At 30.9% G+C, this 13,587-nt stretch overlaps 1 protein-coding gene across 3 annotated transcripts in view; it reads right to left on the reverse strand.

The window, feature by feature from the left end:
• Window positions 1–1,264: 1,264 nt before the first annotated feature.
• LOC106465160 (leukocyte receptor cluster member 1 homolog) overlaps window positions 1,265–13,587 on the reverse strand; it is a 32,007-nt gene continuing 19,684 nt past the window's right edge. For 2 of the 3 annotated variants that reach the window (XM_013925360.2, XM_013925361.2), the window contains exons 6-8: window positions 11,289–11,355; window positions 6,663–6,780; window positions 1,265–1,873 (exon numbers count right to left, since the gene is read on the reverse strand). In XM_013925360.2, the coding sequence (XP_013780814.1) occupies window positions 1,577–1,873; window positions 6,663–6,780; window positions 11,289–11,355 (482 nt within the window). In that variant the 3' untranslated portion in view covers window positions 1,265–1,576. The remainder of the gene's footprint in view (window positions 1,874–6,662; window positions 6,781–11,288; window positions 11,356–13,587) is intronic. The other variant, XM_013925362.2, reaches the window with a different exon arrangement.

Consider the following 13,587-nt stretch of genomic DNA (forward strand, 5'->3'; position numbering starts at 1 on the left):
GTCAATGTCGACAAGTAAGTCAAAATCTTAATGTCCCAGTTAAAGACAACAGTTCGAGATCACTTTGGTGAAGCTGACCAGTGAACGTTTTAGGATGACTCTGCTTCTTACCACAGGGCTAAAAAGGTTAGCAATATTCATGCAGAATATGCAGTAGATGTGAAATATTTTGTTTGTTTTCTGAATTTTGCGTAAAGCTACAAGAGGGCTATCTGCACTAGCCATCCCTAATTTAGCAGTGGAAGACTAGAGGTAAGGCAGCTAGTCAACATCACCCACTGCCAACTCTTGGGCTACACTTTTACCATCGAATAGTGGGATTGACCGTCATATTATAATGCTCCCATAGCTGAAAGGTCGAGCATGTTTGGTGGGACGGGGATTCAAACTCATTTTACTCTATATGTATTTAAAAAACATCTTAGGTTTTATATCTTGCTTCAAGTGAATGATTATCTTCGAAGGGGGAGGAACAAAACACTACATTGGTAAGGCAACATCCCAGATTTCAACTCTATCTAAAACTGTTGTATTGGGTAACAAAGAGCCAGAAAAGAAACTGAGAGGAACGTTGGAATTACAGGAAGCCCTAATCTGCATGTGTCATCATGAACTCAACCCTGTCTACATTTAGGCAGTTATTAAGGCCAGAGAGGGCATAACCAAATATTAAAACAAGAAACAGACTCTATGACCACTCTTTTGTCAATTGTATTAATCACGTTAACTTTAAATCTAGGTTTTCTTACTCAGAGAACATTTTCGTAGTTGCCAAGTATTTGTTGGTTATCTGCTTCATTTTTCAATGCCATTATGTACAAGGGATGTCCCAATCTTTTTGAAATTCTAAACCTCATATCTAAACAATCTTTATGATCTCAGTGTATGAATATTTTGCATCATAATGGGCTGTCCAAATGTAGTTCCAATACATAATGTTCTACTGTAACTTTATGTCAGCTGTGGTTGTCATGTGACTAGCTAATTTGCATACTCACAATTGTCTTAATAAATAAAGGACTAACTTTATGTGTTGTTTTTCATATTTTGTAGTTTCTCACGACCTTATCTAGATTGCCTACATCCTGTTTCTTGTTTGTGCCACAGTGAAATGCAGACCAAAGTCATCTAAATGCATAACTGAAGAAAACAAAACACTTAAAAGTACCAAGTATTACGATACTGAACAAAAAACCTCTATGAACTAATAATTAAATAAAAAGTTTTTTTGCATTTGTTTAGTAAGGATATTCAGAGTTAGATCTCTTTAGGATGAAATATATTTTATTGGTTTTCAACAAGAACAATAAAGTCTAATAACACTACAATTGTTCAACTACAGACGTTAGTACACAAATTTAACATGAACTGATGATAACATTTATTCCAGCCTTTCACTTCTTTGAGAAAAAGAAAATAAGTGTACTATAAATGAAGATTTGCTCCTAAACAACAGTTTAGAAAGTTTACAAATCTGACCTATAAATAGTGAATATTTTTTACAAGCACATCATCACAAAACAAAAATTAGAACAAGATTTTATGTTGGTGTTTTATTTTTAACACGGCCTGAAGTTTACCTCTGTGAAGGACTTTTAAAAAGTTTATGTTTTGACTGTCTTGCTAATTCAGGATGAAACTGCATATTGTAATATCTAGAATTTTCCGGATCAACTAAGTTATCTCCACTTTCCTCTCTGGAAGTTTTGTGCAACCCTCTCAGCAATTTTTCTGTTCGTTCTCTTTCTTCTTTTTCTCTCTGTAGTCTTTCTGCACGAAGCTGCTCCACTGATACGTCCGAAGGTTGAAGATGTTTTTTCCTTCTACCTTTTCCTTGTTTATGTTTCTTTCCATTTGTGTTACTGCTCTGCTGCTAAGGTATAACAGAGCACCGTCAAAACATTTTTATCACCGAAAACTACAGTTTAAATTAATGGTAAAACAAAATTCCCATATGTATACTTACATTTGGATACACAACATGCTAATAAAATATTTGTATATTTACACTTGGATACACAACATGCTAATAAAATATATGTATATTTACAGTTGGATACACAACATGCTAATAAAATATGTATATTTACATTTGGATACACAACATGCTAATAAAATATATGTATATTTACACTTGGATACACAACATGCTAATAAATATATGTATATTTACATTTGGATACACAACATGCTAATAAAATATATGTATATTTACATTTGGATACACAACATGCTAATAAAATATTTGTATATTTACATTTGGATACACAACATGCTAATAAAATTATTAACCACAAAGTAAGATGTATATTTAGAAAACAATGATTAATTTGTTAAATACTTCAAATGACTACCTAATTAGTATTCATTACTTCCACGATTCTTTTGGATTATTTCACTTTTTCCTGAACAATGAATAAGGTCAAGAAATTTCTCTCCTACTTTACAAGTATCTGTACATAATACTAGACTAGATGTAGTATTATATACTGTCCACTGCTTATTTCCCTGGCCATCATTATAAAGACTAAGATACTAAGTTGAAGAGAGAAATGTTCATCAAGAGACTGTACTTTCACTTTCTGATTGTGAGAAATAGAATTTAAATAGCATAAATGAAGATTAACTATATTCTGAAACATTTTAAAAAAACAATATGTGTGTACAACAAACAAACAAATTTGGACAAACGACTGTCCAAAGATTTATCAAAAGAGGAGACATATGCTACAAACAGTAAAATGTCAATGTCTCTCCTTTATTTGTGGACATAGAAATAACTCGTTCGTGCACAAAATACGACTCTTATCCGTCCTATGACAACCCATCAAGCTACATAGTAAAAATGTAGGAACAGTTTGTTTGTTTCTTATTAAGCACAAAGCTACACAATGGGCTATCTGTGCTCTGCCCACCACGGGTATCAAAACTCAGTTTCTAGCAGTGTAATTACGCAGACATACCACTGTGCCACTGGTGGGGGCTATAGGAACAGAAGCACCATCCCCTACTAAGGAACTGGAAGGAAAAACAAAACAAGGACTGAACTCGAATTATATTGAGTGTGTTATGAAGATATTTTTCAACTATTCACTACATACTACAGTTATAAGGTGCATATATCCCTCAAAGACATTCTATTAATCGTTTTTTTCCAGAGGAAAATTACAATTGTCTGTAAGTTGATGATGCTAAATCCTAATTAAAAATATTCATGTACAAGTATGAGTTTGCCTTAGCATTTACTTTGAATATATATATATTTCTGGTTAAGTAAAGAGTGTTCCTGCTGTGGTACAAATTCTACCTCACACAAAGAAATCTAACATATCAGGACAAGAAAAACATCATTTTTTGTAGAAATTAACTGGTAAAATAGATAATATTAGTTTCAAGGACTCAAATTCCCTTCATGTAAGTATTGTAGGCTTAAAGGCTAAATCAATTCAGAGCCGAAAGTAGTTGTAAATGTTGTGCAGACACAGAAAAAAGTAAAGGGTTAGTCCAGCATTTCCCCAATTTTTGTTATCCATTATGAAAGATTTTCCAAACAAAATGAAACGTTCCATAATTAACAAACTTTGAGTCAGAAGTTCTTATTGATAATAATAGTGTGTGAACTACAATGAACACTAAAGATTATGTCTGAAAAGAACAAATGTTATAGAACAGAATGCCCAAACTACTTGTAAAGGTTGTACAAAAACTGAAAACATGAGGAAATAATTTATGACAAGCATGACAAAAGAGCTTTTTATTATTAAAATAAAACTGAAGTCATCCTATGTAAGTTAACGAGGAAAGTGGAAGAATTTGTATGCAGAGTGTGAATAAATCAAATAAAGACAGTGGACACGGTTGTTTTTCTGTGATAACAGCACATGATAGTATATGAAAATTGCGCACTCTGTGAATTGGTCATGTTTCCTATTGATCTTTGACAGAGAAATCAGTCATAAGCTGAAAGAACTACTTAGGTAAATGTGACCAACTAACTACCCTCTTTAGGATTATATTCAATCTTAAGCTCCAGCAAAACTTCTCAGAATATCATTTCATTTACAGCAGCAGGCAAGCCCAATTAATTAAAAATAAGGATAACCAGAGTTTCCAAGTTTTCTATCTTTTTACATGATCATAATGTTAAAAATCCCAGAGAAACCCACTCAATAAGTTACCCAGCAAGCAGGTCTTGTACCAGGACAAGAAATTTATGCCTACTGATGTGGGGAGAAAAACATTACAAGTAAGACAAATGGATTGAAAACTTAAACACACCTTTTCATGTAGAACATCTAAGTATAGGCACATGAAACTTGTAAGCAATTTCTTAAAAAAAAACAACAAAAAACTCCAGAACTTAGAAGGAAACAAAAACCATTTACAGGTTAAGAAAAAATAAATTAATCAAAAACTATTAGGGCAGTAATGTAGTCCTAGTACAATCATTGATACATGCAAAGATAACAGAAACTGCAGACACTTTGCAGTTTGGAGCACTAAACTCAAGCACGATACGACAATAACTTAAAGGAAAAAGAGCAATTATAAAAAGCCAAGTTCCATAAAAAAAAAAAGTAGATAGGAAAAAAATGACTAAATATTTTAACTGACTACCTATACAGTTATCATTGCTTCCATTATTCTTAGAGACGATCTTATAAAACATGTTTCCTGAACAAAGCATTTTATCAAAGTTAACTTCCATATAAAAAGTGACAAGAAAAAATGAGCACTGGGATTTAAGAAGGAAATTAAATCAAGCTGAAGCTTCCTATACACAAGTTATTGATAAATTTTGGAGGCATTTGATCTAAACCAAGTAGAGTATAGGAATTAGCAAAACACCTGCGGATCATTAAAAAGGTATGGATCTTGTATGTTCATGGGTCACAGGAGAAAGGACTGACAGGGCTTTCCACAAAAAGTGTGTTATCAGTTAGGTGGACGTCAACCTAGCATAGAAGTCGGCAAAACTTGGATAACCTTTCGAAAACATCTATATAGTTAAATAATTCAACTTCTAATGAGGGAAGATCCAAGTTTACTGGGTAACACATACACACCATCAAGAAGACCCAGAATTAAATAATGGCCACTACAAATACATAACATTGTCCTTGTCAAAACTTACCAGAAGACACAGCAGATTAGCAGCCAAAATGTAGGATAAAAACTAGTTTGTGATTTGTACCTAATTGATAAAAATTTTACTAATTAATAATTAGACATAGATGATCATTTAGGCTACTAACTACGACAACCAACCTTATCATATGATTCGCCAGTTTAAAAAGATTATCTCGCAAGGTGACAGAAGCAGTGGGAGAGATAGTGATATCTACTCACAGTATTTACTATCAAGTTGATAGTGAGATATTATAAAATACTGTTCAGAGCTGATAAAGTCATAAGTAATGAATTATAGTATAGCTATTGTATTTAAAATTAGCTTTTTTATCAACAAGGATATAGAACCTTAAAAAAACAGCCAGTCTTCCTTAGTGAAAAATATTTTAGGAGTAAGTAAACTAAATATGATTTCTTTATCTGATATGGTTTAAAAATACCACTAAGAATTTCTACAAATCAAGCCTATAGATTTAAATATTTTTCTTAAATTGAATAAAATGTATACAAATACAGAAGTGAGAAAAGAAGCTAATAATAACTTGTCTTCCATCGACTGTGTATGACAGAATAAATCTGACTAATATCTGAAGACAAGCAAGCTTATCCTTCGAAATAAGATTAATAAGCATAAAAAATACAAACATAAATATACACAAGTTTTTCAAGCAGTAGTAGTAGAAATGACCAAAAAAAAAAGGTTATTACTACAAAGTAATATGAAAGCTTAAACAGAAAGTTTTGAATTTGGAAAAGTCACGAAAATGATGCATATCAAATAGTTCTTCTATTGGGAACACATCACTGTTATGAATGTTTTTTACAATAAAATTAAACACTTTAAAGTAGTTTCACAATTAATTATTTCTGTAATACTGTGATTACTCTATTTTGTAAATATTTCTAAAGAAAAGTGTACCATGAATAATAACTTCATCTAGTTTGAAGTTAGTTTCACAAATACGGTTTATCTCCAATCAGCTGAACCACACAGTGTACAAGAACTGAACAAGTACATCTAACTGTATGTGTGGAGAAACCATATTTCAATCCATAAAGTAGTTTAATGTTCTCTTATTTACTAAAATCTATTTAATGCTTAAACACATTTCCTCAAATATCTAAGAATTGCAATAGAATCCTCATATCAAAATGTTTTATTTATTTTATTGTATTTCTAATAGAATATTTCATTTTGGATCGTAAACTTACTTTGGAAGCATTGCAATTCTCATGTGAAACAATGTATTAAAGTTTAATACACATCAGGACTTCAATCCTTTGATTTGTATTGAAATAACCTAATAATTAAACTTTGTAAAATAATTAAAAATGTCACAATTTTTAGTATATTATTACTAGAATTCTCAAAACATTGTAATCTTGCATCATCATTTCATTTCCAGAAACTTAGATACTGATACCCAAGTAAAAAAAGAAAAAACATGCAAGTGTTCAGTTTGATTACATAAAAAGTTATAGAGTACACTGTTTTATTTACAACTTTAAAAATATTTCCTGCACCTACATACCTTTGTCGACATTTTCTTTGTCTTCTCTTTTAAATGTTTCTGTTTAAGATACTGTTGAACATCTATTAGAGGATCGGCAGGTAAAACACTGGTTGGTTTTTCTTTCTCATCTACATTCCTACAGAATGAGTATTGTTGAACTACATATAAGTAGGATACAAATACAGAGAAAAAAAACTGATTTTAAAACAAAATATTATCAGTAGCAAATCAAAGACAAAACTGTGGGTTTTGTTTGTTAGGTTTGATATGAATTTTGTGCAAAGCTACACGAGGGCTATCTGCGCCAGCCGAACCTAATTTAGCAGTGTAAGACTAGAGGGAAGGTAACTAGTCATCACCACCCACTGCCAACTCTTGGGCTACTCTTTTAGCAATGAATAGTGGGATTGACGGTCACATTATAATGCCCCCACAGCTGATAGGGCGAGCATGTTTGGTGTGATGGGGATTCAAACCTGTAACCCGCAGATTACGAGTCGAGTGCCCTAACCACCTGGCCATGCCGGGCCGTGTGGATTTTACATTAATTTATTTTGTAACACCGACACCATGTTTTATATTTCATTTCTGTTAATGTCAACCTTTTCATTAAAAACTTAACAACCCACTAGAAACTAATGTTACATGGACCTCTGAAAAACAAATAGAAAGATACGAATTCTTAAAACAAATGCCCTGTGTACTTTTATCTGTGTAAATAAACATAGGAATATTAGTTAATTTTATACTTTTACCTTTAACCAAATTATAAACCACAGAACACCTTTCAGGCATTGACGACACACATGCGTAAAACATTTAAAATTTAAGTAAAAATAATAATTCAAGTATTTCAACAGTTTTTTTAACTTAAAAATATTTTAGAATTGTTGAAACGTGATTTTCCTTCACTTTTACTGGTTTTATTACCACAACCTTTCTTTGACATCCTTTTATTATCTCAAAGTTTTTGATCTGAACGACTTCTAACGAAGCTAAGCCTTGAAAGTAGCATCAGGCAAAATTTAAACACCATTGGAAAAAGCAGATTATAAGTTACTTATATTGACATAAAGTAAATCAAGTGGTTGAGAGAAGTAATTTACGGTTTCATGAAAAAGTTACTAAATTAAACTCTTGCATAAAAGGACAATAGAACATAATAAGAAGATTCTTAGAGACAAACTATAGATCTGGTAATTTTTTGTAATTTCTTTAGATGTTCTTTTCAATCCCAAAACGTCTTTGTGTTAAACTATTTGCTTGAAAGCTACAGAAGTTTTCATCTATAAGCATCACAGTATGGTATGTATTCGTTAAACCTTCTGATTACTCAAATCCTTAAAGGCATTTTATATTATTAAGTTTATCATATTCAAAAACAATGCACATAAGTAAAATAACATACTATTTTATTGAAAACAAAATATATTCATTAGATATAAATTAATTTCAACCAAGAAAACTGTTAGCAAAATATTGTAACCTAGTTTGACATGATGCTATTTCGAAAGATCAGGTTCTACGTCACTAATAAATCTGTCAGCTTTTGTAGTTTTTTAAATTTATAGCTAGAAGTACTGACTACTGTAATCAGAAAAAAATATCAAAAGAAGTAATTATATATCCAGTCAGTTCATATCATATATATATATACATGATGACAACGGGAAGTATTTCTTAATGTTTTTTTAAAACAGTTCCACTACAAAATTTTGGAAATTTCACAACATAAAAAAAAAAGACAGAAAAACTAAATCAAATTATAAAAATTTTGTTAAGCTGAAACCAGATACTATTTGTTAGTTTCATACATTTTGGTAAAACACTGCTACTATTACAAAGAAACAAAACTGAGAAATATCAATGACACCTTTCTGGTCTGGAAAAGGTTACATAAATAGTTTCTAAGTGGCTATTGCAAATCTTGCATTGTATCAATGTAAGCAATTAAATAAAGAGAGCCTTTTTCAGTTAAAACAATGGAAAAACCTACGTTTCGTGTAATTTCACATTTCATATCGTAACCATAAGCCAACAAATGGATAAGCATACTAATTTCAGTGAGAACTCTACAATACCCCAATACTGAATTCATTAATTTACTCCCAAAAACTGTCGAAAAACAGGGAAAGTTATTATAAGTATACTTTATATGCCAACATTCTACCTTACCTCTACAAAGCAATGGCATTGATTTACCAGTAAATCTTACAAGTGTAAGTCCATAACTTACTTTTACAAATTCATAGTAAAGGTGGTTTGTCATATTTATACAGTACATTAGGGTTAGAAATATCCTTATTTTTACCTCTATAGTAGAATGGGAAATGTAGTAATTTATCAGTAAACATTATCTGTCAAAATTCAAAGTTACTTTTACAAACTGAAGTGGTAGGTTTCATAACTTACCTCCATAATCTAATGGGGAACGTAGTAAGCTATCGATAAACGATATCTCTCTACATTCTTAACTTACCTTAACAAACTAAAGTAAAATTGGTAGTTAAAAGTTCATATTGTGTTGAGGTTAATAAATTATCTCTACAAACAGATGGCAAGTGGTAAGTTTATCAGAAAACATTTATTTTAGATAATTAATGCCAAATTTTATATACTATTTCTGAAATATTTTAGCACTTAAATTTGCAAATAAAATGCACATATTTACATGTAAACGATGGCAAAAAATGAACTATTTTCAGTGACCGCCCTTTTGCAAACTAATGGTCAATTTAACCTTTTACTTCTGTTAACAATCACAAGTTAACCATATTACCAGTGGCCATCTTTTTGGTGTTTAGTAGACACATGCTTAACAAATTTCAAAATTTAACTTTATTTCAACACATCCTATTCAAAATTATTTTACGACCAATATTTTTTTCATTTTCTAACATATTTATTTAGTATAATTTTGCATGGAAAATTTAAAAGTGTTAAAATTTACATTTCTGCTCAGCTCAGAGGAGTCTCATTTGTTTTAGATCTACTCTTCCTTTCTCAAATCATAGGTTTTTATTTGTCAATAAATGATTATCCTTTGAAAATACAAATAACCAAGTCTAGTTTCTCTCTCGCTATCAATACTGATTACCGTATTAGACCGTATATAATGTACATCCAGTTTTGAAAGGTTACAATGATGAAAATTTTTTTTTACACGTACAGAAAACAATTATCGATGTATTAAACATTTCTGGAAATCTTTGATTGAAATTTTTTTTACGTGTTAATAAACTAAGCTAATAATTCATCGTTACATAAATCTTCATCATTGCTAGAATTCTCTCTACAATCAGATTCATTGGATTTGCTTCAATGAACCTTTGCTTCATCCTCTTCTGATTCCCACTGCATGTCATCATCCATCCCATCCATTGCATTGGATATGCAACATTTCTTTTAAAACATTAATGATGCTTTGATAATTTTTGATGGCAGCTTCTAGTAAAATACCTAACAAAATTGAATGTGTGCAAATATAATGTGCAGTCAATTTTTCGGGAGGTATTTGGAGGGAAAAAAAAAGTGTGCATTATATTCGGGCAAATACGGTATAACAAGCCTTTTTTTAACTTCACATGCTGCGAGGTCATGAAATGGAAGGAATAACTACTAATGACTTCCATTTATGATCTCACAGCATGTGATTTAAAAAACTTCTAATAAAAATCGGGTTTGAAATTAACTGCAGACAGTCTAAACCTTATTAAATAAAGCAAATTATAATTATTTACATTAATGCTGAGTGAATAATGTGACATAATAGATAATTCACAGAAAGTGATTAGATGTATCTCCTGCAAAGAAGAACAAAGGAATTTAGTGGGAGATTTAGAAACAAACCACAAAACTGGACATATTTTATAGTTTCTTTTAAATGTTTTTGTGTTCATAAAAATGTTTTAGTGCAAAGTTATATTTGTTTGAAATTTACGGCAATTTTCTTCTATGACAAGAAATCAGGTTTACTGCAGCGACAGGAAAATATTTTGTTGACTCCATCCCTTATTTATTATATTTTACTGTTAAATTCATTGTCTTGAATACTATTCCAGATACTGTTCAGTCAGATTGTGCTAAGTTTTACTGCAATTTGGTTAAGTATTTGTATTATTGGAAAGAAGAAAATCAAGGGATATGAGTGACAATAATCCGAGAAAGATTAACTGATTTCAGTAAGTATTGTGTATTAACCACATGTCATATCTTATATATGTAAAGAAATTTAAAATTAGTACCAGTTATTGTAAACTATTTTTAACAAACTAATACCAAACTTGTATTTACATCTGTAAAAAAACAAACATATGTTAACGGTACATTTTCTAAGTTTTTACATTTTATATCTGTAAACAAGAAGATATAAAATGAGTTTTTTTATCACTAAACACCCCCATAAATGATTAATGCCAAAACTTACTTATAACTTCTGCCAAAACATTTCACTAAAGAATTAATGCCGAAGTTTATATTATACAATCATACATACTAACAAACTGATGGAATACAACTGTGGAGTAAACTCTATGTGACACTGAGATTTATGTTATTTGCTGTAAAATGTCCAAAAAGTTTAATTTTACACCATTTAATGCTGAAGAACACTTAAATATTACATAAACAGAAAACTTAAAGTACCTTACTGATTGACCATCTTTCTTTCTGATTCTTTCTCCTGGTGACTCTAGGTACCAAAGGTTTTGTCCTACAACACATTAACTTGATGTTAGACAATACTAAAAAATGAAAATCAGAGATATACTACACAGATTTTAGGTGCCAAGAATTTGCTTCCAAAGAAAACTGTTTTCAGTATGTTTATCTAGAATAAGACCAAAAGTAATGTGCATGTAGAGAAACTCAATCTATTTTTGATAAGAAAAAGAAACAAGGCTCTTACAACAAGATTACAATCAGAGTATATTTCACAAACCTGGTTTTCTTATCGCCGAAAACATTCATACTGTTGTCGAAATCCTCAATAAAAATGAAACCACAAGCAAAGATGCAATATTAGCAGATTTTAGATCTTATTAATTCAAAGCTGTTAAACCTAAAACAATTCAAACTACCATGTTAAACTGCATATTTTAGGTAATTAGTTTTTGTCAGTGAAAGGATCTTAAAAATGCTGTCAAAATTTTGAGATAAAGTTTATGTTCAAGTTATTACTTTGAAATATATATGATTGCTGTTAAACTTACATTGTTTCAATTAAGTTTAGATATTCCCTGTCAGCTTGTTGTCTATATAACAGATTTGTGTGTATATGCAAGTAGATAAATATTAAATCTGAAGTGAGCTTTTAGTACTTTCACAGTCACATTTATAGACGAACAACCCTTCCAGTGTCAGTATTATTTGTAGATACACAAGTATAACAAAAATTTTTAAGTTGTATAAAGACAAGTAGGGATCGATATATATGTAGCCTAGCTAGCTATAGTAATATAGAAAGTTTTAATGCTACAAAAATTAATTAAATAATTAGAGCGATAAGGTTCAATTATTTTCAATATATACTTGTCTGGAAAAGTCCCTTCAATGAAAATTTATTGAAATAATGAAATTCTGATACATTCCATAAACACATATATAATGATTTAGGTGGCGTTTAATTACAATAAGCTTTAGTTTTCCTCAGTCAATACTGTGATATAATCATTGTTAACATTCAGACATTTTAAAGGTGGTTTTAAATGAGCAATTTTTATAGATGCCATTCTGTTTCATCATGATCCCTACTATTAAGTACTACCGTACTTAATGATAATAAAAAGCAGAAAGACACATGCCTTAATGTTTCATAATTTATTTGAAACTTCAATGTGTAAACTTGTAGAAGTCTGAAGGAAATACTTTTCTTCAGGGAAGTGCAAAATTCCAAATTTGCATGTGTTTAATGTCATACTTCTTAAGGTTATATAATATAACATAACACAATGTTCTGGGACAACATGGGACCTATTGGTCCACCTTGGCTCTCCCATCCTCTAAACTAAACTATTAATAACCTAATTTAAAAGAATCTTAAAGCCATCCCTTATTTATATATTTACCAAGCTTTATTTTAAACTCACTTAAATTTACTGTATCCACAACATCCAAAGGCAATTAATTCCAAAGGCCAACCGCCTGTTAGAAAAATAAAATTGTCTCAGCTGAAGATGGCTCCTACCCTGACAAAACTTATAGTTGTGTCCCCTAGTTCTACTATTCTCACTGTTAAGTATAAAAAAAGATGATGCATCAACACTATCAATTCCCTTTACAATCTTAAACACCTTAATCAGCCCCCCCTAATTTTTCTTTTTTGAAAAGAAAACAATTTGAGAGATTTCAGCCTACCCTCATATGACAACCCCTCCATCCCAGGCACCATTCTAGTAACCGTCCTCTGAACCCTTTCCAACAGTTCAATGTTTTTCTTAGGTAAGGAGCCCAAGACTGAACACAATATTCCAAATGTTGCCTAACCAGTGACCTGTACAATTAATTGTTTAAGAGACTGATCCAGAAACACCAAATCTACACCCTTACCCTCATCTACATCTATAGAGATAATTTTTTTAACAAACCTTTTATGCGGTACCTTATCAAATATTTTTTGAAAATCCAAATACACCAAATCTACACTCTTACACTCATCTGCATTAGCAGTAACCTTTTCAAAGAATGTCAAAAGATTTATAAAACAAGATTTTCCCTTAGGGAAATCATGTTGACTATCCAATAAAATTCTAAACTTTATTAAAAGGCTTTAGGCATCTTTCATCAGACTTTCCTAAACTGTTCCCACAACTGATGTAAGACTAATGGGCCTATAATTACTGAAACAATTTTATCACCTCCCTTGAAAATAGGAGACATTAACTAACTTCCAATCCTCTGGTACCTGCCCACTATTCAAGGACTGAAAAAAAGTAATAGTAAGTGG

This window comes from Limulus polyphemus, unplaced genomic scaffold (assembly GCF_000517525.1).
Source record: "Limulus polyphemus unplaced genomic scaffold, Limulus_polyphemus-2.1.2 Scaffold1852, whole genome shotgun sequence".
NCBI classification, from domain to species: domain Eukaryota; kingdom Metazoa; phylum Arthropoda; class Merostomata; order Xiphosura; family Limulidae; genus Limulus; species Limulus polyphemus.